At 40.6% G+C, this 27920-nt stretch overlaps 1 protein-coding gene across 5 annotated transcripts in view; it reads right to left on the reverse strand.

Moving 5' to 3' along the window:
* ERG (ETS transcription factor ERG) overlaps nucleotides 1-27920 on the reverse strand; it is a 113383-nt gene that overhangs the window by 52562 nt on the left and 32901 nt on the right. For 4 of the 5 annotated variants that reach the window (XM_081859888.1, XM_081859891.1, XM_081859889.1 and 1 more), the window contains exon 2: nucleotides 22096-22182. In XM_081859888.1, coding sequence (XP_081716014.1) covers nucleotides 22096-22134 — 39 coding nt within the window. In that variant the 5' untranslated portion in view covers nucleotides 22135-22182. Of the gene's footprint in view, nucleotides 1-22095; nucleotides 22183-22755; nucleotides 22835-27920 lie in introns of all 5 variants that reach the window. The other variant, XM_081859887.1, reaches the window with a different exon arrangement.

Here is a 27920-nt window from a genome sequence, read left to right on the forward strand (position 1 = left end):
GTTTCTTCACTGATAAATAAGGGCTTGTGTACGATAAGTGTGGCACCATCCTATTGCCATAATCTGCAGTATTGCACTGGCCCTCAAAAGACCTAGGATCTGGGACACCAGGTTTCAAATCTTCATTTGAACATAAAACTCACTGGGTCATTTCAAGTCAGTCACTCACTCTCAGCCTAGCCTACCTCACAGGGTTATTGCGATGATAAAATGGGGGGGGGGGAGAGCTGAGTGTGTATGTCGCCTTGAATTCCTTGAAGGAAAGGTGGGATATGCATGCAAAAAATTAAAACTAACTAGCTAACTAAATAAATAAAAAATTATATGGTGGCAAAGAGGTGAGCATGTGACTCTTATGTCATATCCTATCATTATGGTCTGGGGAAAACTTTTAGTCTTGTATACATTTTGTGCTTCTAGTGCATCCTCTCTCATTCTGTGGGAGTAAAGCATGAAATGAACATGGCACGTTTTGCATAATAAAAAATAGCAAGAATAAGAAGCATCATGTCTGAACTGAGGAAATTGTTTGTTTGCAATAAAAGTTGGCCCTCTGTCATTTTCACTGACTCTTCTGTTATGCAAATCATAAATAGCAGATTAAAAAAATTATGCATCAGTTTCTCTTGCAGCTCAGCTGCAGAGGGATAAACAGGATGCTGCATTCCTGTGCACCCAGAGTACAATTCTTTGTTGAGGAGCTTCAACAGAGTCCCTTACCACTTCATTTCTTTTAAAAACCACAAGAGCAGCACTGCTGTGCCAGCTCAGGAACTCTGGGGCTACCTGGATGGGCAGATACAAGGAGGGAGTTCCAGCACGGCAGAACTCATGATGCCTTCCATACCAGGGGTGTGTCAGGTGTTGAGTTCCAGCACAAGAATGAGGAGACAAGCAACACCTTGTGGCTGCCAGCATCTCTATGCTCTCCACTATGAGACCAAGTCAGGGCAGCAGCAGCTCAGAAGTAGGTTTTAAGAGCTATATTTTTGCAGGCTATGTTAATGCCAGTGTTTTATTAAGCAAACACATTTCTCACAATATTATAAATGTAATCTAACTAGCCAAAGCAAAGTTTGCCTGCTCTCTCAAAGTCTCTCTAGGAGGGAAAAACATGGAATGCAATATTTGACTTAACCCACATAATTGCATTAAAATTTGCTAAATTTAATTGGTTGCCAAGAGGTTGGGTTTTGTGGTTCCTGAGTTTTGAAGAGATACAGCAAGTGCTGTGATGTTGCTAAACTCCCTTTCTAGAAGCAGAAGACCATGAACTAAATCCTGAGGGAGATAGTGCGCTGTGCACTTTCCACTGATCTCACTCAAATCAGTGGCTGCTGGAAGCCCTCAAAATTACTTGGGACGTGGCCCGTTGAGAGTTACAGCTCAAGGCCTCAATAATAGAAAAAAGAAGCTGCTGCTTTATAAAAGCCAAGCAGGCCTTATAAACAAGAACATTGTGCTGGAAAACACCCAGCTCCAACACAAGCTTGAGTATCCTCCAACACTACTTAGAACAGCAGATTCACATACTTTCCCAAGCCTCTAATCTTGCAGGTCTAGTGATCAGTAACACAAGCACAGAGGACATGGAAAGTCAAGAGAGAGAAAAGTTGTAGATAATGTTCAATAAGTCTCTGGATTTGATGACACTTTAGCTTTAGCACAATACATTTGAATTTAAAGAAATGTGCTACTAAAACATTACAACAGTTGGCCCTGATGTAAGAATGCTGGTGGAGAAGCCCACTGTAACTTCTTAATATTTAGTGCAGACAGCTTCTGGTTCAACTTGCAAGCCAAGTGGATTGGTGGCAAGTGGGAACTGAATGTGTTTGTCAAGCAAGTGCTTAGCACTTGAGGTCAGGCAGAATATTTGTATTCAGAAGGAAAGTTTGTGAACTCAGAATAAAAAGCTGAGCTTGTCTAACGTTCATGGAATGCCATTTCAGCCTCAGGACAGATATGAGAAACGAGTCAACAGCAGGGCAGTGAAAGGATACAGAGTACAGAAGTATTCTAGGTGAAAATATATAAACACAGGAAGCTGCCATGTTCTAAGTCACAGGGCCCCTGCAGATTTCCCTTTTATTGCACATTCAGCATGATTTGTGTTCATGATGCTACTGGGGCAGTTACATGTGAGTCCACTTGTAACAGTGTTTGTGCTTGCAAGGGTTTTGGGGTGGCTGCACTGCTCTACTTTCAATCAGTGCATGTCCTGTAACTTCCTACTGAAATTCAACAACTTTTTATACCACAAATGTTTATTTGTATCTTGCTTTTGCTGTGCTACAGCCACTCTGGATATTTTATCATCTGGTGTACCATCTGCCATGGTGCACCTGTAGTAGCACAACCAGATATTTTCATCTGCCCCAGCTGCAACAAAGCACATCTCTCCCATATTGGTCTCTACAACCACAGCAGGTGCTGTAACTCTCCAACAGTTTGACTTCACCCCCGAAGATGCACATTTCCATAGTCTCCCAAGACAGACGGATGCCACCAACCCTTTAAAGCTAACGGTCATCCCCACAGCTTATGGCAGCAAATTCCATGTTAATTATGCATCACGTCAAAAAGTGTTTCCCTGTCCGGATTCAATTCTCCATCAGTGTCATTAGGGGTCCCTGAGTTTTAATGCTACAAGAAGAAAATCTACCTATTCACCTTGCAGATATCATGCATTCTTTTATAAATCTCTATGATCATAGAATCATAGAATCATAGAGTTGGAAGAGACCACAAGGGCCATCGAGTCCAACCCCCTGCCAAGCAGGAAACACCATGATGACTCCCTCCAGTCTTTTTTTTCTAGACTAAAAAGCTTCAGTTACGTAGCCTTCCTTGTACGGAGGCTACTCTAAGCTCTATCACTTTGGTTGCACTTTTCTGTACGTTTGGAAAGATTGGAATATAAAATGGAACACTCTGAACTGTATACTGTATTACCCATGTGTCCGTAAAGAAACTATGATACTGAAATTTTCAATACCTAGCATGGAATCGGCCTTTTTCACATCCACTGTAACTCTGTTGACATTATCATTTACTAGCCCCACCCCACCACCACAGAGAGTCACAGACAGTTCAGATCCCATCAGTGTATATTTTAAAGTTAGGCTTGTTTGTCCAAACGTGCATCACTTCACACTGATTTTCACTGAATCACATTTGCCATTTTGTTGCCTGTTCACCCAGTTTGGAGAGATCTTTGCAGTCCACTTCAGCTCTCACTGTCCTGAATAATTTAGCGTCATCTGAAAAGTTAGCTACCATACTTCATTCCTCAAAGTATAACTAAGATTTAGGCATTTCAGTATGAAACCCTAAGTGGTTCCTTTGCATCACTTGTGGGTTTAATCCCATGAAATGTCACCCAAATGATAAAAAGCTATTTTCTGGGAAAGCTGAGGTGGCGAGTTCCCAAATGCACATGCCATCAAAATGGCAAACCAAGATTATTTTAAGGGAGCCTTCCAAAAAGGGTTTTGAAGATGCTTGCAAGTAGGACATTGTGCCTCACAGCTATAATATCATAAAATCCATTCAATTTAAATTAATATATTTGGGCAGACAGCTATATTAGAATTCTTGTTGTTTTTTCTGTTATAATGGTAGCCTGTGGTATGACGAGTCCGTTTCAAAAATCTGTGCAGTTATTGCCTTTCTTTCGCCTGGGGCATATCATGTGTTTTCGATTTCAATGAGCTGCACTGCACTACCTCATTAAAAGAAACACTTATGCAAAGCAAAAGGATGTGCATCATGACACAAGGTATGCTTGCCAGCTTTGAAGGCTGAATGGTTTCCAAGAAGAATATCAAGCAGCTATACTGGCAGTTAGTAGTTGTGGACATTATCTGAAGCACACTAGAGTTCTGTAGGTCGGCAAAAGTAGGTCAGAGGATGAAAGGAACATATTGCAAGTATCCTCAACTTCTTGCCCAAGTGCTCCTATGTGGGACTCTTGCCACCTTACCATGTCCTCCTCCAGGATACTACAAGTTCTAAGGATCTCAAGCAGGGTACTGCACTCTCCCACTTCATCAGTTTGCGGGGGGGGGGGGGGGCGGAGAACAGTCTGTGGATGCTGAGCATGTTCAGTTCTTAGTGAGCTGTTTTTTGTCCCCTTGGGTGGACCCCCCCTTGCAAAACTAGGTGTGGGGTCCAGTACAGTGGTACCTTGGGTTACAGACACTTCAGGTTACAGACGCTTCTGGTTACAGACTCCACTAACCCAGAAATAGTACCTCGGGTTAAGAATTTTGTTTCAGGATGAGACCAGAAATTGCATGGCAGCAGCAGCAGGAGGCCCTGTTAGCTAAAGTGGTACCTCAGGTTAAGAACAGTTTCAGGTTAAGAACGGACCTCCAGAATGAATTAAGTTCTTAACCCGAGGTACCACTGTACTCCCCTCTTGATTTCTAGTGCTGCTGCTTTGGCTACAGTGTGGTCAGCAGTGACCACCTGAGTTTCTATTAGAGGATGCCAGTGGTGAGGAAGGAGGGGGAGTACTGAGAGAAATTGAGGGAGGAGATCCCACATTTATTATTTGTTTTTCTTAATTTATATCCCACTCGTCTTCCATAATTGTACAGAAGATGGCATTGAGCCCAAGGCAACAAGAAAAGCTATTTTAACTTAAGGCTGCATCCCATATTACAGAGGCGTCCAACAGGTCGATTGCAATCTACCGGTTGATCGTGGGGTGCCCCTGTTCGATCCTGTTTGATTGTGTGACCCTATCCCCCCCCGAAAAAAAGCTCAATAACTTTGGCTCAGCCTCCCCCCAAAAAGCTCAACAACTTTGATAGGTAGATCACTGCCAGTTTATTTATAGTGGGAGTAGATCACAGTCTCTTGGAAGTTGGACCTGTCTGCCATATTACATCGCCTCTGTGGATTTAAATGGAAAACACTATTCTGTTGAAATGATTTCATGAAAGCAAAGACTGCTTTCGAAGAAACAAATCAAAGATTATCACTCTTCAAATTTCAATTTCTGGTTGTTGTTTGTTTAGGAATTTCTAAAAGTTTGAATGAAAAAAATGGCCATACTTAGAAAATTAAATTTCAGCCTGTCAATACTACAGATCAATTCAACCTTCAAGAAATTCAAGTCAATGATAAATTGTTTCATTTGCATTTTTGAAAGGATGAACATCAAAATTTAGAAATATTAAAACCTGAATTTTAGAGCTATGTAGGGTTTTGGTTTTTGTTATTTTTAAATGGAAGTCCATAATCACGTTATTTGTAGAAAATAATAGCTGTTTCCAACGAAGTCTAATTCAAAACCAACTCAATATTTTAAAGGTTCCCTCCCCCCCCCCGAATGCTGTTATTAATATTTTTATAAGCCAACCTGCACAGTTTACAAACGTATCACTAAATTCCCACTGAAAGGGAAAAAGAGGTTGATTCTTGCTGTTAAATAATGCAGAGTCTAATGCACTATGAAAGGAAGACAAAAAAAATTGATTGTGTCAAGAGCCCAGAAGTTAGGGACACTGGCTGCAGTGTGATATCATGAGCTCAGAGAAAGACTCACATAAAAAACAAGGTAACGCTCAAATTCTCAGAAGTTGTCTCATGGGCTATGACCCTGAAATCAGTGGTGTTTCCTGTATAAGGAAGCAATGTTGGAAACTGCTGCACTCTAACTACACACACTTCATTTTGTTCTAGTACAAGAGCATTAAAGCACATTTTCCTCCCTGAAGAATCCTGGGAACTTTGGTTTGTTGAGGGTGCTAACAACTGTAGCTCTGTAAGGGGTAAACCACAGTTCCCAAGAGAGTTGCAGAGGAGAAACGTGTGTTAAATGTATGTTGTGTCTGTAGCCTTTAGTAAACTTTCCAGCTTGTACTCCCTCACACCTTTTCTGCTGCTGCTCATTTCTAATATACTTCTGGCTGTTTCCTCTCCCTAAAGGAGCCTTGACCCCACAATATCTATGTAAGATCTGTGTGCACTACTAGAGATTCACTGTCATTTCTTACATGGGAAAGGAGGGCTATTTTAGCGTATTTCACCCAGCATTAGATCCCAAAGTGGTGTGCTTGCATGAGCCAATAAGCATGTTTTTAACTAATTTGAGCTTCTACTGTCATTGGGATAGTGACCCTAGTAAACTGTATCGCCTTCTGCGAGCAACTTGTGCATAAAGTGGTGTTATCAACCAATCCATCTTCACTAAGTAGTTAGTTTCCTACTCCCTAAAAATATAAACACTGCAAGGGACTACGAACTAATGAAGCTAACACAAGCCTTTTAATTAACCATCATAAGATTTTTGCAGTTAAGTGCCTCTTTTGCTGAGCCTTTTTGTGGGCTTTCCAAAAATTATTTTAAAATATATGCATCAAACAATGAAGATAATCTTGTAATGTACTTTTTTGTTTTGTAGGTGGGGGACCTTGTTCATAAATGTTAGCAATCGGACTGATGTATTTCAGTGGGGTTTCTCAAGCTGTTTACAAGACAATTACATCGTTTTTACTACAGGCTTAACAATGTATAGACATTTTGGAAGGTCATCAAAATGTCAAGTAACCTGAATGATTGTTACATCTGTGACATGGTTTCAGTGTTGGTGGAGATGAACGTTCTATGTCAAAATAGCAAGATTAATTAAGGGAAAGACATTAATGTTTGCATGGTTTTGCAGTCTCAAACTCAGAGACGAACTCAGGCTTCTTGCACCCTTGGCAAGCTGGGAGAGACCATGGACCAGAAACTCAAAAAGTTTGCTTTTCGCTGCCTTTCGTGCTTCACCAGTGATTTCCTCCACAGACATTTGGGTAAGGTCAGATCTTCTCTGCTCCATCTCCCCTCCTCCTCCCGTCTGTTCAGCTACCTGCCTCCTTTCCTCTGCTCACTGTTTTCCCTTCTGTCTCCCTCCTTCCTTTTTCCCCTTCCTGCAACTCTCACCCACACTCTCTGTCTTTCCTCCCTCTGAACCCTGCTAGGTGCTCTGCTCACATTTCTAATAATGCTGCTGGCTGACTGGGGAGGAGGCCCCATAGGGCTGCTATGATGGTCCATGGCAGCAACTTGATTCCTCCACCGAGGTGCCCAGAGTAGCCTCTGTGCTTTGCCCGACTACCCAAGTAGTGGGGAAATGGCCTGGTGAGCACAGGGGCAGGTGGACTCTTAGCCACTCCAAGTTAGAATGGAGAGGCATGATTCTTGTGCCTTCCTGTGCCTGCACCCTTGGCAGGAGCCAACCTCACCAATCTTTAGGTATATTCCTGCTTAAACTTTCTTCTGAGTTATTTTTGAAATGAGGTGGAATTAGCAGCACATTATGAAACAATTATTTGAAGAAACCAATATAGATTCTTATAAAAGATTATAAAACACAGCATTGTAAAACAAAAGGGATATTAATTATAAAAGTTGTCTAGAATTGCCATATTCTGAATTTTCTGTTGTAAATGCTTCAGTAACTGTAATATAAAATGGATGATTCCGACTTTAATGTATTAATTCAATTTAACGTGCAATTCATCTAAGAAATCTTGCTATGAATGCAACTCTCCTAAAATATATGCATTTTGCTAGGTTATTATATTTTATTCATTGCATAATTAAGGGCGCAAATCTAACAAATTTTATACATGTTCCTATATGCTTATTATTATCAAATACTCAATTTTTCTTTTTGTTTAGGCCAAACATCATAATAAGTCAAATAGCAAGTCCTCAGTCACCAGCAGCAATTTGGTGTCATCACATTAGATGATACAATGAAACTGATAAGCATTGACTTGGTATTCTATAAATGCCAAAACTAAAACCTTTCATGTATATACAGCAGCTAGGCATTTCAGAAAAAGAATTTCAATAGCTTTCTCTCCTGTTATGCAGAATTTTCTTCACCTGTCATATAATGTAGGATTTGCATACCTGCAAAAAATGGCTTAAAGATCATTTTAGCTGTACTGACCATGCAAATATTCTTGCATTTTCTGATAGGGTTTTGCCTCTCAACTAAATAATGATTTTAAACTATAACCACATGCTGTCTTTAAAAAAAAAAGGAATACAGAGGAAACTCTTTGCTCAGCCAAGTCAGTCACACTTTTGGCTATGGAACAATTTTCCTCTGTTTCTGAAGCCAGAGGCACTAAAACAGGCCTCTGTTATATGGCTTGATTCACAAGACAGTTAAGCCAAAGTTCTTGAATATAAGCTGATTTGAGAAATCAGTGTAAATCCAACAAGCTGGGTAAAACAGGGTTATCAGAGCAAGAAATTCCACAGCAAAATAAGTGTGTGTATTACTAATTGTAAATCATATTTATACAGAACATGATACAAGATGAACATCCATCCTGCAAGGTCAAGGATTAGCAGACAATGCACAAATAAATGGTTCCGTGCAACTCCATGTTTCTTTACCCTCTTGCTTCCTGATATTGTACAGTGGCACTGTTGCATTGCACACTTCCCTACCAGCAAGTAATACCAGCTCACACATTATACATGTGCATTATACATGGCATTACCAGGAAGAAGAGAAAGACTGACATGTGGTAGTCCAGTTCTTTATGGGGGGTGTCCAGTTGGTGTCTGTTCACTGACCAAAGGCATCCATTAGTGAAACAGGGAGGGAGGCCATTTTGGGGCAATTCTTCTTCCCCCTGCAGCCCCCTGTGTGCTGCAAAATTTTCTCCTGGTGAACACCCAACCATGCAAAGTATATTGTGGGGGGTCGGAGAAGAAGGGGAGAGGGAACAGCCTCCATCCATATTCCACTGACAGATGCTTTCCTTCTGCACAGGGACACCAATTGGATACCACCTTATATTTCTGCCATATTAGTCATTTTAGATGGTCAGTGCAGTACTAGGTGTGTGCTTTTTTTTACTGTTGTTTTAATATCAGAATGACCACTCCCCACTTAAAACGGGGGGCGCCTTTTGCGTGGACGCGTGCAGCCCTGGATCTGGAGTGGCCCCATCAGCATAGGCTTTGCCTTCCCTCAGGTGGGATACCTGGAGGTCCCCGCCTACCCCAGCGAGTTGTCCAATCCCACCTGGGGGAAGTGTTGCCAGGGAAACCAGGCCAGGTAAGGGGAGGGAAAAAACCTAAATGAGAAGAGGAAATAATAGGTTGTTAAAATTCCTGTTTATTAGCTTTGGTCCAATGCCTGTAGAATGCTACAGTTAGGGAGAGCTACAGTTCAGGTCTTCTTTATTCAAGCTCTATAATAATTACTCAGTGACTGAATAAAAAGTGGTGTTTGACATTTTGTGAATATTTCTTTTTTCTTAAAAGAAATCTATTAGGTCCTTAAGAATTTTAGGAATGTAGCTGTATTGCCATTTCACTACAGACTCAGGCTATGTTTACATTACCATTATTTTTCTCAATCTGGATTGTAGCTGCTTTGGGAAATGCCATCAAAATGCAGTATTTCATAAGAAATGACAGGATAGGTATGGATTGTGACTACTTTTATGCACGTGCCGCTCCCCAAATGAACACATCAGACACAGAGTGAAAGGTAGTGTGTGCACAACCTAAGTTATCATATCTCACCATATTTCAACCAGGCATTGGTTTCAATTCATTAATGAAGGACAGTTTTCCTGCAAACATTCTTTAGTAGCATGCTCAGTAATTCTTTCAGGATAAAAGCCACAATCTAAATTATTCCACATGTAAACAAGAATGCTATGCCTCATATATTATCAACAATTCAATATGTAGCATATTACACATTAGGGATCCACGATACTAGGCATACACAATCATCTCTATGCTTGCCTCAGAAATGACTGGGTTGTTTGCAAACATTACCTTTTCATGAAAGGTAATGTTGTGTGTACTGAAAAAGAAGTCTTGTAAATAAATATGTATATTTCCCTGCAGTAGTCATTTTTTGAAACACAGCATCTTTTAACTCTGTCTAGCCAAGTCAGTGGAACTTTGCACCTCTATACATTTGAACAGGCAGAGCTCAAGTTGTGGCACCTCAAAAAATGGCTGGTGTGGGGCAAAGAAATCAACACACTACTGAGGACTCTTGGTCCAAGGAGCAGCATTGGGTTGTTTCTGACCTGCACCAGCCATTTTCAGGCAGAATTAAGAAGGGAGTTCTGTTTATTAAGGTGATCTTAGCCTTCCTTGATATCTGCTAATATTCCAGCACCGCTGCCTGAATCTTTGAGCACCCCTGCTTAAAATGCTTTCCCTAGCCATAGCAGTTACCAGCTCTGCCATAAATCTGAAGAGAGGGGAGACAACTCTGCATCTCTCATTAGGACATTTATTTTTCTCCTCTGATTTCCCCTGATGCTCTATACCTCAGAAAGGCATTCATTTTGAAAACTTAACAATTCACTTATCAATTGTGAGAATTCAGCCCAAGAGCTCTCAGAGCAACTTCCAGAATTTAAAAGAAGACCAGATCTTAATACTTTCTAAAACCACAGCAATAATAAAACAGCAGCAGAATCAGCATTAAGGGGGGGGGGGGACACACACAGCAGAATGAATCAATAGCAAATGTTTTAAAATCAAAAAATATCTTAAATCATCTTTAAAGGCCTGCAGAACTATGAGTTATGGGGTTAATACAGGAATGAATCACCATCTTTCTCTAATACTACCTAACGCTACCAGTCTGAAATACCACCACAAACATTAAAGGTTTTGAAACTTCATTCTCTATGAAGCCATGCAAATAAGCTAAAAATTGACAACTTTTGCTATACTCCAAAATGTAAGGCAGCTGCTTAACAATTCAACGTGGAAATGTTTACAACAGCATTAAGTGCATTCAAATTACCTCTGCAGCTTGGTACAGTATAATAATTGCCTTGCATTGCTTGGATTTCCCCTGACTCCAGTGATCATACAGTCAAGCATATTACTGTAAATGAATTACTGCAGCTATACTGTACAGTTGCCTGAAAAGGCTACCAGATATCGGTTTAGCTAAATTTGATCAGGTTTATTCGCATTTGTCTACTGGTTAGGCACTGAATAACCAGCACAAGTGCTTTCTTTCTTTTTTTTTTTTTTTTAGCCTTTTGTTGTTGTTTTTTTAAATAATATTTATTAGAAATTTCCAATTACAACAAAATAAAAAAAACCAAACATCCGAATTTAAAATCTTATTTTCAATAACATATTTCCAGGACTTCCCCTCCTCTCCCCCTCTTGTATTCCAATTCTTACAAATAAATTCAGCAAGTTCTTATCCCAGATTTTGAACTTATTATCATTAGCCCAGTTTTAAAAATATTTTCCCATCCCCTAAGATCGACCTGTTCCCTTCCACGCGTTCCCCCTTTGATATACAATACAAATTAAAATAATCAAATATAATTAATTAAGATAAAATTATAAAATATAATTAAAATAATCAAATATAATTTTACGCCCTTTGGATTCCAAATTTCCCTCCCCCCTTTCCCGGTTGCGTTCCCAATGTTCATCAACGTTGATGTCTTCCTGGAGCTCCCACATCTATCTAGGCCATAGTCCTTTACCAGTCATCTTTCATTTGGAATGTCCAATCTTGGAAGGAGTCTATCTCAAAAAGGCCCATTTCTTCCATCCAGATTTTTATATTTAGGAGTAAAAACTCCAATTTTATTTCTTTAGACCTTTCAAATCTGGATGTCCCAAATGTTCCCACTTCCAACTTTATCCAATTCTTGTTGTTCTTGTTGTTCTTGTTGATCTCTCTCCTCCTTTTTTTTTTTCCTGCTCTCCTGCACAAATGTTCTAATTCCAAAAGCTTCTAATTCCTCTGCAGAGGCTCTATTATTCAGGAACAAAACATTATGCCAAGTCCCTTCCATTCTTCAATAGATAAATCTATTGTCTCCTTTAGTGTGTAGACCTCTGTAGACAAAATAGTGTTCCATTTCTGCAGTTTCCCAGGAGATAAAAAGTTCTATTTAGATTCCAAGCCAACAATTCTTGTAATATCCCTCAGCTCCTCTAGGTGGATTGCAATAACTCAGTTCCCTTCCAGATCACGCCCACCAGTCAAAATAACTTGTTATTCCTTGTTTTAAACAATTTGTATCCAATTTATAACAAATGTAACCGGCAAAGTCCTCGTAACAAAGTTCTCATTTTTGTTCTTCCGCTTTGACAGCTCTTTGACAGCTGTCAAAACCTCTCTTTCTCTTCTCCCGGCGCTCTCACAAATCGCTCCCAGGGTTCCGGGGGGGGGGGTTGTTTTTTAGTTCAATTCCACTTTTCTCCTCCAGCTCAGTCTTATAATTTTCCATCGCGAAGTTAGTAACTTTGTCAAAATAGGGTTGCACTCGATCTTAGTTGTCAAATCCATTACTTTAACTCCTCTACAACAGGGGGGGGGCTGACTTCCTTTTTGCGCCTCCCCCGCTCACTCCGAATTTTTAAAAAATTTATCCCCCTTTTTAGTCCAGGTTCCAATTACTCACGGGTTATTCTTTTAAGTCCAAATTTTCAATAGAAGAAGTCAGCGCTCTCCGTCGAATGGCATGCGGCTTCGCTCGGCAGGGGAAGCGGAGGACTCAAAGCACCACCCCCCCGTCACCCGTTCCGCAGCCTTTAAAAAGGCTCCTTCGCGGGTCGGGGGGGCGCAAAAGGTGCCAGCCGAGTCACCATATCCATGGGTTTCAGCGCCCATGGTTTTTGAGGGTCCCCGCGTCGCCGGCGCGGTAGGACCCAGCCCCTGCCGGGCAGGCTCCCTCCGGAGGTCGGAGGGAGTCCGCCATTCGGCGATGGCGCCAACCCGGAAGTCAGCACAAGTGCTTTCAAGTCTGGTGCACCAATTCTTTTAACCATAGTACACTACGGAAGCCCTAGTGAAATGTGATATCAATGGGCAGCAAATATTACATGTCGGTGCACAGATTTTGTGAGACAATCATACTGTGGAAATTTGCCCACTAAATGCTGTCAAAATTTCCGAACTGGCAGTCCAGTAGCAGTGCAGGACACCTACAAAGTGGGAGTGATTTCTGCTGTGAAACTAGCCCTTTACTTCAACAGTGTTGCAAGGATAAATACCTCAAAGAGTATAGTGTTCGGGGGGCCACTAGGGGGCGCATTGGAAGATGGCTGACAATACCATCTCTCCAACCCACACGGGGTAATTAAGAGGCTGTTATGGGAGTAGTCAGCCTCCTTGTTGCCCCAAGGAAATGGGGAACACTGCCCTTGCCTGCTGTGCCCATAAATCACCCCCTAATTCGAAAGAAGGGGGTGAGGGCCCTAGGCAGAATGCCCCCGTGTGGACCTCAGCTCTCCTGGACGCTGTCTCTGATCGCGCACTAGCTGCAGCAATTTGGAATAATTAATTACAAAAGAAGCAAATGCACATATTTCAAGTGAAGAAGGGGAGTGAAGTCTGCTAATTTAAGTGACCTCTGCGAAAGAAGACGACGGGTTGGAGAAACAGGAATATTTTACGATGAAGATACACCAAAGGCTGGGTATGTTGACAACGGGACTGAATGGGGGGGGGGGACCTTTTTTACTTTCCTTCTATGTGATTTACAAGAACCCCTCCTCATTAGAATCGTCGGTTGAACTGACCCAAGCAGGATGATTAAGGTCTGTGTGGAGATAAACTTTAACCAAAAGTATGCTTTATGGAGATCGAGAAGCAATAAGAGCTTTTGGAATGGCGCAGCAATTAATTCGGAGTCGCCATCTTGCCAAAGGATTTATAGCCGAGAGAAGGAACGGACTTGTTTTCAGACTGCATTCCTAGTGAATCTCCTCAGAGGTTTTGAGAAAGGAGGCAGATTGGTGAAGATTAATGACGCTAAGACTGTTTTGATGTATGGAAGTGATGTTACATGGAAAACGTCTGGATATGGCTACTGGATAAAAAATAATAATATCCACGCAGGATTACAAACTGTCTAACCAGCTTGTGGAGACTATCAGAGGTCACAAAGAGAAAGGAAAAATATATGAAAATAACAACAAGAGATGTGGAAAAACAAGAAGAAAGGTCTGGATAGTACTGTGAACATCATAAGGTTAGATTTGTGGACATTAAAACAGCAGTAAGAAGCAAGAAGTTGATTGGATCCCCTTCAGAACTTGAAATATGGGTACCCCCAACAAAAATTTAAAATTCAGCTGTGTAATTTGGAATTTATGTAATTTGGTTTGATTTGATGTGATTGGTCAGTTAATAAAAAACTATTCTTAAAAAGAAAAAGAGTATAGTGCTCAGAAATTATAGGAATGGATCAGTGGAGGGGAGACCATTTGAAACACTTGTATGCACATGGCATCTAAGGTTTTTGCTCTTAAAAAACCATTGGTTTGCAACCATAGATATATTAGAACTACCTTGAAAAGTTTAATTCCCCACTCCATTATCTCATATCATCAGTTTTAGCTTCATTAGATAAGTGCCTTGTTTTAGGGATGGTGATTTACTTTGATCATCACTTCAAGCATATTTTTATTAATAGCCACAATATGTGGCATAATTTTTGTAATTACTATTGCTACTATAGGAAATCTAATACAGTTCTAAAGCATATACCTTTTCTATTTATGGTTCTTATAGCAGCAGATGAAAAGCTTATTTATCAGTCTAGTGGATCTGATTGCTTTAAAAGCTTGTTGTTGCTTATCCTGAAGCATCTCATGGTAAACATAGAATGTAAGCTAAAGCATAAGAGATACCTTTTGTTTTCTAGGAAGTCAGCATGCTGATTGCTATTGATAATAAGACAATAAATATGTACTGTGTCGATAAGAAAATAAAGAGCATTCATAATTGTTTCACTGAGAAATGTTTTAATAAGATCTTGCATGATGGCCTTAATTTCAGTATTGAACTTTGATTCTGTTAAAAGGGGTTTGGCTTGATTTTGTTAGGATTTTGGCTTCATAGTTCCAAATATAGGATCCATCCCAACATCTGGTTAACACAACACACACAAGTCAATGCACATGTGGAAGAGAATGTGGCTGCTACTTTGCTGGTCCTAAGGACAGACACATTGTCTCTGTCTACATTTCTGCCTGTCTGTGTCCTTTTTCTTACTTTTTTTTTTTGTAAGACTGCACATGTGTTTCTTCCTTTCTGCTCTGAATATGACCAGCCTATGATACAAGGAACATTCATTCAAAGCATGTGGTGAAGATATTGTTAAGTGTCTCTATTCTACCCAAATTATGGGTATCTGAAATTAGAATGAACCAATGCCTCTGGTTATTTCCACAAGAACATATACACTGTGCTAGGCTGGTCATATGTTTCATACATCACTTTTATGAATATTAAAATAAAATAAAATAAATACAAGAATATCATTGAGCATGCAAAAATAAATAAATCACAAAGCAAAACAGTCATTACTACAGCTATCACTAGATGCAGCAGCAACAAGAGTTCCTTGTTCTCCCACAGGATTTGCTTGTAAAGCGCAGTGGCGTAGCGTGGGTTGTCAGCACCCGGGGCAAGGCAAGTAATTTGCACCCCCTAACCCGTGGATTTGCGCCCCCTAACCCGTGGATTTGCGCCCCCTAACCCTAACCCCCAGATGCTGCGCCCGGTGCGGCCGGCCCCCCTGCACCCCCCACGCTACGCCACTGGTAAAGCGTGAGTTTGTCAAGAGATGTGGAACTGTCTCTCTCACTCTGGGTTAGGCTTAGCAACATTACAATGCTTTTGGGCCTAGTCACCTGAAGTTTCATGAGGATTAAGAGCTCTGACCAAAATCCATGCAAGACACGGGAATGCAACCTGCTTCCTGCTTCTGAACAATGAAAGTTGGTCAATCAGGCATTACATACTCTCCAACATTCCTCAGGTGAAAATAGGGACATTTCTTACTCTCCCCCAACTGACCCTTCGCAACCCACCCCCAGCAGAGCATTTCTGCCACCGCATGCACCCTCCACGGTTCTTTGGTAGATTTACAAAAAGAGAAACACCAATGAATAAATTTTAGAAAGGGGCATGATTGGACATGGACACACAAGGTATTTTTTAAAAATCCAGACTCCTTGCGCTCTGCTCCCCATTTCTTCCTGCCCAGGGTAGCCTTGTCTCTGCCTGAACCTCAGGGCTGGCGCCTCACATGAGACTGTACCTCAGTGGTGGCAGCTTCTCCTGGCCTGCTCTCCAGCAGCCAATATGATACGCCTAAGGGAGGAGTCTGGCAGCAGCAGTCATGGAGAGGCCATGGAAAGGTAATGGGACGCTCTCTTGCAGCCACCACTGCTGCCGCTGCACTCAGGACAACCACCAGTTCATCCTCCTCTCTGTGCTCAGTGGCAGTGGTGCGGGAAATAGGGACATTCCAGGATGAAATCAGAAACTGGGGTGGCTTTTGTAATCCAGGACTGTGCCTGAAAAATAGGGACACTTGGAGGGTATGGCGTTACGGAGGATGGGAAGGAATCTGTAATGGCCGCTTCAGTGGAGGTTTGTCCATTGTGGCAACTGGAGCCAATCACTCCCATGTATCAAGCATTTTTTAAAAAATTCTCTTCAGAATCTCAAAGCCACACGTTCAGGGCCGTCTTACCCACAGGCGCTAGGGATGCAGGGCACCCGGGCACCGGGCTCTCAGGGTGACCAGGCCGAGAGTCCGGGGCCCAAGAGTTGAGTCCGGGGAAGAGCCTGCCCATTGGTCGGAGTGCCACGGTGGGCTCTTCTGCTACGGCAGGCTCTGAGCCGTGAGTTCAGGGGCGACTGAGCCAGTGAGACGCTGAGGCGACCAGCCGGCTCTGCCCTTCTGCGCGCCTGGGACTGGGCATCCGGGGGGGCGGGGGGGATCTTTGCACCCCGGCACCACATATGCTTAAGACAGCCCTGCACACGTTTTAGAATTCATTTATGTTCTCTTCTCTGGCCAACCAGTTCTCTGCACCATTCATCCAATCCTACTCCAAAACTATACCTATGGCAGTGAGGTCCCTCACATGTGTTTCTAAACAGAAAAGTATTGTGACTTGTTGGGCTGCTGTAAAATCAGCTCTGGTAGGAAAGCTTTTACTCCGTTTGTTGTTATGAGGCCTGTTCAGAACAGCAAATTATTGGTTGCAATGTTGGGCAAGCATACGAACTGGCTCACTGAGTGGGAAATGTAAAAACAAAAGCCCATATGAAAATCTAAGATTCCTTCAATCTATAAAAGATGTTTATAGATACAAAAAAAGATAATTTCAGCCACAACTAATTGATGCAAGTAAGCAGGGACAAATTCAGAACATCATTTCTTTTCTTTTCTCTCTCTCTCTCTCTCTCTTTTTTTTTTTAAGAAAAAGACCATTTATAAGGACATAAAAAACAGAAAGCTTAGCCATTTATTATAGACAGGACAGTGGAAGACATCAAACTTTTGGAATGCATTTCTCTGCAGCTTTCTAAATGGTATGCCAGCACCCATAGTAAAGATGAAACCTAGTGTGGTAGCTCAGCTCCTCCATTCCTGTATAGATAGCAGTGGGAGGCCAGGGAAAGGGATGAGGGGGATGCTCACCAGCCCTGGATATTTAATAGAAATCATTAAAATCTATAAACGAACTCATATCAAATTCAGGGGGAAGATTAAAGTAACATGTTGCCCTTTGAACACATCATTAGCACTGTTCTCCATCTGGCTGCTGGCAATGATTTTTGGATTTGTTCAGAAATCCTGACTTATAAAACAAAGAAAAGGTTCTTTCTCACTTCTTCTTCTTCTTCTTAAATAAAAACCAATGAGTTTTGTACTGGTTTTTTCTCTCTTAATTGACACACAGAGAGAAGAAAGAATGGCATTCAAGAATTTCCTTCTTATAATTTCACTAAAAATTCCATCAATCCACAGAACCGAAAAAAAATTTAAAAGCAAAATAAATGTGAACGACACACATTTTAACTTGTTTGCTATGATGAAAAATTTGATTGCATAACAATTTCTGCATATTTATGAGCAACCCTGATTTCCCCCCATGTTTCTTATTTCCATAAGTATTCAGAATTAACCATGTCAGTATCAGTCAAGTTTGAGCACATTTTATTTAGCTTAAAAATATGGATATCTAGACCTGGGAGTAAGTGCCATTGAACTCAATGAATAGGGTTAGATACTGCAAACTTTTTATTCTGCTACTCATAAAAGCAAAGAAGACAGCAAATAAAAAAAAAAAAGTATATGCTACACAAGTTGTCATATAAAGAAAGTCAGTTTGCCATATGGTGATCCATAACTGATTTTATCTTGGAGAGAAAATAGACCCATAATTAACTTAAAAAAACAGTTTAAAAAAAGTGTGACTTTTAAATAAATCAAAGATAAATGAAGTAGAGCTGAGCTGAAATTTCTTGTAAGGCATTCTTGTGATGAAACCTGAGATTTTTTTCTTTTTATCATCCTGCAAGAAAAAAGCCACTTTGCTTAATTTTCTCTCAATATTTTTCTAGTGGACACCATTTTTCCCTTCCAATGGCCCAGAATGGCATGAGGTCAGAGGCAGGGGTGTCAGAAACAAAACGATGACCAGGCTGCCCCTTCTGCTCTTTCAAAAGGGTCCAAAAATCAATATTCCAGTGTTCATTCTCAGCAATAAATATTGTGCTTCTGTACTATACATATACAAAACTGACAACACAAAATATAAATGGTTTATAACTAAATAAATCACTCAGTTGAGCAGGGCTGGCCTACCCATGAGCTCAGGGGAGACAGTTGCCTCAAGTGGCAGCTCTGGTCTCCAAGAAGCATACCACTCACTGCCACTGCTGCAACTGCCACTGCCTCTTCTGACACCCGCTTCTCTCAAGCCTCCTTTTGTTCCCCCACCACCTTCAGGGGAGGGGAGGGGAGTTTGGAGGGGAAATGGTGTCAGCAATGGAAGGATGCAGAAGAGGAGGAGGCAGGGGGCTGCAGAGGAGGAGGAAGTGGGGGGCAGCATTTTCTTTTTTGCCTCAAGAGGCAAAACATCCTGGGCCAATCCTGCAACCATACTATTATTTAGCAATCTAACCTACCAAATCTGTTAAAGCCTTCAACAAACTTATTCAGGTGATGAACACACTTGTCATGTTATAAGAACTTAATAATAATAATAATAATAATAATAATAATAATAATAATACTAGTAACAGTAGTACTACTGAGTATCTGGGTCAGAATTCAAAACGAGGAATTAAATATTTTTAATGACTGGTTGGTAACAAAATACAGTAACTTCTCATATGTTCACTGTTCAACAATATAATGGCTCTTGTAGCTGCTCAAATCTCCCCCCCCTCTCCCCCCTTGTGTGATTCAAGTTAACATCTAAAGGGGATAGATTTAAAAAAGTTTGCACCAACAACTACTGTGATTTGAAAAATTGCATATTGCTAGGTTTTCCTATCACAGAAGTAGCTAGCCTCTGAGATATTCCAGGAGTCCATAATTTGGTAGAAAACCCATATACACAGTTAATTACAGGAGATAACATTTGACTAAGTTTTATTCAGAGTTCAAATCCATTGAACTTAATAAATATAACTTGGTCCATTAATTTAACTTTGAGTAAATGAAGCTGATTACAACCTAAGGTAATATATATCTTCATTACCCCAGTCCCTCAAACACAATTCTTGAGAATTGTTCATTAAAGCTAAATATCAGAACCTGGCACAATGAATGTTCTCCATTTCCTCTTGTCTTATTACCCACAAACCAAATGGAATCCTTTTGGACTCAAAGCAGCAAAGCACTCTGTATTCCTTGACTTGTCTTCACAGCAAGTCATGGGACAGTTCCATTTCTTAAACTGCCAATACAAGGATCCATTTTACCTGCTGAGAACCAAGCTCATCCAACAACACAATTCTGAACATATTCACTTAGATGTAAGCCCTGTTCAATTCAATGAAATCTGAAATTTCCATGTGCACCTAGGATAACTAGAGTGGTTAAGCAATAGCATTATCAACCAAACCAAACCTCCTTTACACAGAAAGCTAAAGGAAGGGTCAAATGATAGAGACTAGCTATATGCTGAGCATTGCTTCTCTCTAAAAGTACCATTAAAAAAAAGTATTTTCCACACCAAATCACTGAAAATAGAACTTGGTACAACTTGCCTTCTTTTTACAAATGAACAACATCACATTGAATTATCATTAGTACAACGTGTTTCTATAGTTACCACTACTTGTTCCTTGTTTTTAATGAACAGTAGAACAAAATAGTCACATGAAAGCCAACATAAACTGCAATTAGAATTGCACTTGCAAAAGGAATAAGGCAAGTTCTGACCTTTCCAAAAACATTTATAGTCTTCTTTCTCATTATGAAAAGTTTAGGAAATTTTCTGGTTTGGTTACCTTTTTAAGAATGAAGTTCAAAGGAAAAATAGATACGCTAATGGCAAAGCCTTTCCTTTTCTAACAGGCATACAGTTCTTCCATTAAACTGCCTTTGTGTTTGATCCCATACTTTACTAGCAAAATCAAACCCTGTTAAAATGCACATCTTGATTCAGTACAAGCAACCCAATCTTCATTCAAAAAGCTGTAGTGATACAATCTCCAAGTAAGTGAATAGGATCTAGCATGCTGGGTGTTTTATAAACACGTGGAAGTACTCGTTTTTTAAAATGCATGTTACATAAAAGCACATAGATTTCCACTTTATAGGAGAAGTCATTGTGTTTAGACCTACCAGGGCTATGCACTCATTCAAACATTCAGCACTACAATATGAAAAGAATACAAAGAAGGGAGAGGAAATTCAATTCAATCTGTACTGATGGGCTTTAATCACACTATTACATTTTCACAATATTTCTCTAGTGGTATCTGTAACTTTACAGGCTGCGCCTTATTACACAAGGAAGACACAATGCAGGAATGTGCAGCAAAATGACAATGGAATCATGTTTTATTAGGAAATGCAAAAGCAGGACCTGCAACAAAATGTAGTGCATACCCACCCTTAAGAAAATTCCTATTGTTCATGGCTCCCACCATTTGCCTGAGATCAAGTAAGTTGCCTAAAATACAAACCCTACTGGTGTTTGTGGCAGGAATGCTCAGTGATTTTTCTTTTTCAATTGCAGCCTGGCCTGACCTACATCTTGAACATCTTCTAAATCTCACTCAAATGTGCAAATTCAATCAGTGACTCTAGTAGGCGGTGAAATGGTTTGCAAATATTGTATTCAATCTATAGGGATTAGCAATTTGAATATTACCAAACTAAAGCACAGACAGGAGTTTTCTGTGAGGTTTACTTAACTGATACCCTATCTAAACTTCTGGAACTTCCACACTTTCTGGGAAAAAAGACTTAATAGTTCAAAACACTTGTTAAGGGACAGCTTTGGAAGATAAAACCATGTTAGTTGTGTTCCATGCCTGTTTGTTTTGGGTTGTTTTTGTTTTTTGGTTGTTGTTTTTTAAAAAAGCTCATTCCCCACTTTTGTCTCTTTGTTACAAGCCAGCATGATGGAAGGACTGGAGAATGGCTGGTGTGTGGTGGGACGGAAATGCCCTCCAGACACTAGCATGGCTGTAGACTACCTGGACCACACTGTGGTGGGGCAAGGCTGCATGGATTGCAGGAGTAGCAAGATTGGGGCTGCATGGATCCATCAGCAGGAGCACTAGATTCATCCCAGTGGTGCATCTGTGCACCTCTAATTTTGCAGCCACCTTTCCCCATCCCACCACCATCCAGATAAGCTGCAGTTGTTGGGAGGCTCCATCACTATTGAAGGGAAATAAATATATGCATAGCAAGTCCAGAGCTACCTCAACTTCTTATCTCATTGTATTTTCCCACCTGCATTAAACTCAAAGAATGCCAAGGCCACCACGAGCAACTTGAGAAAATTAGACACTTTTATGTAGCATAGAGAGCCACTTGGCCTTCTTTGATCTTTCCCTGACACAGTGGGTGGCAAGTTCTAAGGCAGAAGGTCCTAGCTAGCTCCCCGAACAAATTAGATATAGAAGAAGCTCTAGTGGTAAGCAGGAAGAGGAGCAGAAGCTGTGTAGTATCTCCCCAATCTCGTTACACTGGCCTTCTCTTGCCATAGCCACTTTTGGATAGACATTTAGCTAATGCATAATCAGCTGTCAAGAGACCTGAAAGCAAACATGAAATTTACCTTGATATGAGCTACTGGATCTGGGACAGTTTGAATCATGTCCTTTAACAGCCAGCGTATGTACCAGAAGGTCAGACCCCAAGGCAACTGTAGAGCCAAGAAGATAGAGTCGTGTCAGTACAAGATTTTTTTAAAAATATACTTTGTAGAGAAATATAAGACCATTTATAACCTAACTGCTCTACATACATAGAATTATTAAAATCAATATTGATTATATCAATTACATTGGCATGCCATTTACAGAATTCTGAAGTTGCTGGGCTCATTCTCTTCTTTTCTTTTTAATTTATCCATTGATATAACTCAAGACAATTCATAAATTGTCTGTAGTCATGCCTTGACAACTAACCAGATTCAGCTTATCTGTGCTGTAATGTGTGAAGCAGGGGTACTAGGAGGTAATAGAATAATGAGAAATAGGTATTTCCACCAACACCCAAATGCCAGCTCTCTAAATATTGTGCTAAGCACTTTATAAATTAGAAACAATTATCTTCTTCCAAAGAATAATACAATAATTCATTCACTCACTGGCAGAAAAAACACATTCAGGAGGATCAAAAATACTGTGAAAATCACAGGTGTATGGTTAAGGGGTTCAAGAAACCAAAACCTCCCTCAAGCATTCCCCAGTGTGAAATGATGTCAGTATCCTACCCTCTAGCAATGATTTGGAGGTACATCATGTTCTTCTTTTACCAGGGAAACACATGGGTGAGATGCAGGCCAATGACAGCTGGGGATGGAGGAGAAATTAAATTCAGTTCATTTAAAGGTGAATCAACCTAATTTGCACTTTCTAAAAGTGAACTGAAACACAGACATCTTTTGAAATTCACTCCTCTTTTGCAATGCAGTTATTCAGCCAACTAATGGATAGAAAAATGTATATACTAGATTAAAGTGTGCATAAAAATGCACATATGGGATCCTTTGGAAGCTGGAGAGGGAAATACATTTAATTAACAACAAGTTTCTATGCATACCCACCCATCCATTCTATCTTCCAAGCAAATAGGAAGCATTGTCAGTGTTGAAGAACACCTTTCTGCCCAGGAAAACACTCAAGAAGGGTGCGAAGAGGACTTGTAAGTTGTAAGGGGTGGGCGGGGCCTGGAAGGTGTTCAGGGGGCCAGCCAGGGATGAAGTGTACAGTATCAGAAGCTAAGATGTCTGAGCTTAGTGGGAGGGTAATCAGCTGGTGCTATGGGGAATGATATATTGTTGCTGTCTCTACATACATAGTCCATGTCCTTAAGGTCAAGAGACAATGGAGGGGTGTCCTTAATATCGATCTAGAAGCTGAAGCTGGTACAGAGCAAATAACAGAAAGACTCACGGGTAATGACTTATTAAAAGAATTGCACTGACTGCCAATATGCTACCTGGCAAAGTTGAAGTTTTTCTTACTTTACAAAGCCCTAAACAACTTGGTGAGGGACACGGGTGGCTCTGTGGGTTAAACCACAGAGCCTAGGGCTTGCAGATCAGAAGGTCGGCGGTTCGAATCCCTGCGACGGGGTGAGCTCCCGTTGCCCGGTCCCAGCTCCTGCCAACCTAGCAGTTTGAAAGCACATCAAAAAGTGCAAGTAAATAAATAGGTACCGCTCCGGCGGGAAGGTAAGCGGTGTTTCCGTGTGCTACTCTGATTCGCCAGAAGTGGCTTAGTCATGCTGGCTACATGACCCGGAAGCTGTACGCTGGCTCCCTCGGCCAATAAAGCGAGATGAGCGCCGCAACCCCAGAGTTGGCCACGACTGGACCTAATGGTCAGGGGTCCCTTTACTTTTACCTTTACAAACAACTTGGTACCAAAACAAAACAAATTCCTTCCAGTAGCACCTTAAAGACCAACTACGTTAGTTCTTGGTATGAGCTTTCGTGTGCATGCACACTTGGTACCAAGACCCCTAAGAGATTGCCTTCTCCCCATAGATGGATTCAATTACTGGGATTGTCAGATGAGACCTTCCTGGTGGTGCCGTGTGCTCCACAGATTCATTTGGTGGCTAGTTGGAGCACAGCTTTTACTGCCATGGCTCCTATTCTATAGACTATTCTGCCTCCCTAAACTTGGTAAGCATTTTTGTATTTTCAGTGTTTTCAGCCTGCTTAAACCTTTTTTTGTTGTTGTTTACATTTTGGCTATGGTTGCCACTGACACTTGAGTATCCTGTTGGACCTATTTTACTGTATCATGTATTGTATTTTTTTTATTTCATATATATTGCTTTGAGATTTTTCTAAATATTATCCTGTTTGTAAACATTCTAAATAAAATAATAAACAAAGTATTTTATTGTGACAAAGTCTTATATCTTTAAAGAATTCTCTTTTACTTAAGAGACCCAAACCTAATCCCAAAGAATAAAGGAAACACAGTTTTTAAGACCTAGACAATCATTCACTGTGCAGGCAAAAATCCCGCTTATATGACCACTGGTGTGACTTCTTTGGGTATATAAAATTTCACACAAAAATTATGGTCTTACTTTTCTAATGATTGATTGCTTCACAAATTAGCCAAATTTATTTTTTAACTGCAAAATCTTTTCTGGATTTAAACAACATTATCCATTGTTCTTTTCTTGCAGAGTGATTATTTTTAGCTCTTTAAATGTCATACATTAAAATATTAGAGTTTATGAATTGGAAAATGCCAGACTTGACAGATGATGCCAAAACGCTGCTGAAAGAGGATCTAGACACACTTCTGTGTGGTTTTTATTTCACTTTCTTGGTTGTGTGGAACATTTTTATAGCCACTGGAAAAAAATGTGACAATGTGACAAAGAAAATCCTAATAATGAACAATTGCTTATTTTTGTCATCACACTATGTGCAAATATTGCCGCAGATGAATAATGCACACTATTATTAGGTACATATAATTAATTTTCTAAATATCTTTTTTTTAAAAAATCAACTCAGTTCATAAGAAATTCATTCCTACCTTTATTACTATAAATAACCATGTCCCTACAAACCTGTCTTAGCCTAATGAAAGTTGCTGAGCTTCCTGAAACTTTGCCTAGGTCACCTGGAAAACATGTGTTTGATGAGTTTTAATAGTTTCAGTGGGGTAAGCTGTATGCCTGAGTCCCTTCTAATTCCTGGATCCAACAAAGGTTCAATTGCTGGCATAGCTAGAAAAGTTTCCTGGTAATGACCCCCTAAATAAGTTAACAAAGGAAATGGCTCTATGGCAGAAGCCAAATGGGTGGGAGCCCCACTCCCTCAACAGTTAGTTAGTTCGAAAGAACAAAGGCAAGAGTTGAGGTGTTTGAGCTATAAGTAGAAGGAGGAGGAGGCAGGCTGAGAAGCCAGAGAGACAGAGCCATGCCTGATCTTTGCTTGAATCCAAGACTGTGGCTGTGGGAGAAGCAAGACCTCCTTGGGTTGTTAATGCTGTGAGCCCCTCCACTGTAGACTCAGGTTTTATATGTGTAAATAAGCCACATACCATAAAGACACCACAGTCTCCACTGTCCCTCATTCTGAGAAACCAAACCCTGGGTGAGCACCTGCAACCCCTGGAATATCTCACCATTCGGAGACTGGGGTAGTGTTTAACAATATGTTTATATGATTGCTCTAATAGCCTGCTCCTATAAGCTGCTATGACAACAACCAGTAGGATCAAATATTAGAATCACATGGCCAAACTACACAGAACCTGGGAGATAATAGCTAGACCTCTCAAGCTATTCAAAATGAAGAGAAAAACCCTGAAAAGCGTACATACGCAGGGATCAAACGGGACCAAAACAATGATGCTGTCGCAATAGGAGAAGAGGGCTGTTTTACCTTTTCTTCCCACATTATTTTCCTGACTGAAACCTCTGCTCTGCAAACTGCTAAAGCCCAGCTATGGTGAATGGGCAGGTCCATTTACCATTCCATCAAGAGGGTTAATTGCCACCTTTGTATAAGGAGTGGGTGGCTGAAAAAATGGTGTGTACGGAAAGGATTAGACATCTCCCCACACACATTAGAGAGCCTCAGATAAGTCCTTCTAGAATGAATGAAACACATGAAACAACACAACTGATGGTCTGCACCCAGAGTCCCACTGAAACTGGTACTCATCTGACTCAGACTTTGCCATTACACAAACCCCCGGGAACTCAGATATATTATATGTGCTCTTGATAGAATGCCAGAAATTCCCTGGGCCAGATTATTATTGGCTTTCTTAACTTCACAGTCATAAAATACATAATTTGTGGCTGTAAATGGACTAATTTGTCATAAATTGGCATATTATGCAAACCTAAACAAGGGTACTTTGCATGAAATAGTTTCTGTCTCAAACACAATAAGCCACGTGAGCCTAAAAATGAGTGCTTATTTCATGGTCTCCCTATCTACACTTTCTGTTCTCTCCTCATAAGCAACCAAAAACGAAAAGAAAAAAAGGTTGGGGCAGAAGTTGCCCACTAGGAGGAAAATATTCTGAAAAACCTCAAGTTTTGCCAGTACTATGACATCAACCCTGGCTTCAGACACAATTGAGCATGCCCACCCCTGTGAGAGGGAGGCAGCTGGATGAGTAACAGTGGTTGCTATGTTAACCAGTGAACACTGAAAGAAAATCAATAGAGAAGCTATTGGAAGTGACAGTTGGTGCTGCAAGCTACTGAAAATCTCTCTGAAAATCTCAGAGCTCTTCAGAGCCTGCATAAAAGGGAAAGCCGGAGTTATTGGAAACTTCTGCAAACAGGTTTGAAATCACTACAAAGGGAACAACTGAAACCATTTTCAGGTGGAGCAACAGTGGTACCTCTGAACAGCACACTGGTGTAAAATTAAGGAATGTTAGAAAGATGTTGGGGGGGAAATTATGTGGTCTTAGCAGAAAGGATTTAAAGGATTAAGTAAAAATGAATTGGTGAAAGAGAGAATGTAAAATTACAGTATGTTAAGATAAATTACTAGGATAAAAACAAAGTTGGAAGGATTTGCTGGAATATTTAACTGAATTAGAATACAAAAATGGGAGGTGTGCGGAAGTCAAGGAAATAAGTGAATGTAAGTAAGTGATTTAAAGGTTGGATTTGTTTTTTATTTCTTTTTCTTTTTTCTGTTTTTTGATGATGTTCTTTTTTATAGGTATTGTTTTTTCTTTTTCTTTTTTGATTGTTATATATATTTTTTCTTTTTTCTTCTTTTTTTCTTTTCTCTGTAACCTTTAAAATCTTAATAAAAAAATTATTTAAAAAATGAACAGCACACTGGTTTGCATCCTAAGGTGAGTTAAGGAAGTTCACCAAAGGAAAACATATCATCCCTTCCTTCCCAATACAACTACCTGACTCTCCAAAAAGCTCCTCTGGAGGGTCAGTGGGCCTGCCTGGAAAATGTGAGATGGAATATGGAGACTAGAAGCCAGAGTCAACAATTTAGTCAGAGCTTTCACATCAATCAGGGAAGGGAACTGTTGGTCCTGCAAAGATCAGAGGAGACTGGGAGACTTCTATAGTCACAGCCTCTGCCTGGTTATCAGCTGTGTTGCTGCCTGGTTGTCCGTTGGGTATACTACCTCCAGTTGGTTTGTTGCTTACATATGTCTCATCTCCTCCTCCTGAGAAGACTTGTCCTCCCAACATAGACCCTGTTTATAGCACATTCATCCTGTGAAATTCGGTCCACTTGTGCTTTTGTTCCTGAGACCCAGACAGCAATGGAGAGAATCAGGGATCAAGGAATGGCTCAGGATACAGTTATTGGGGGGCCAGGGAAGGCATCTCTGAGATGGGGCTCTTAGGACTGGGTTTGGACTGGGCCCAGTTTCTCTGCGTCTTCAGTGGAGACAGAGAACT

Source organism: Podarcis erhardii, assembly GCF_964252035.2.
Source record: "Podarcis erhardii genome assembly, chromosome: 4".
Classification (NCBI taxonomy): Eukaryota; Metazoa; Chordata; class Lepidosauria; order Squamata; family Lacertidae; genus Podarcis; species Podarcis erhardii.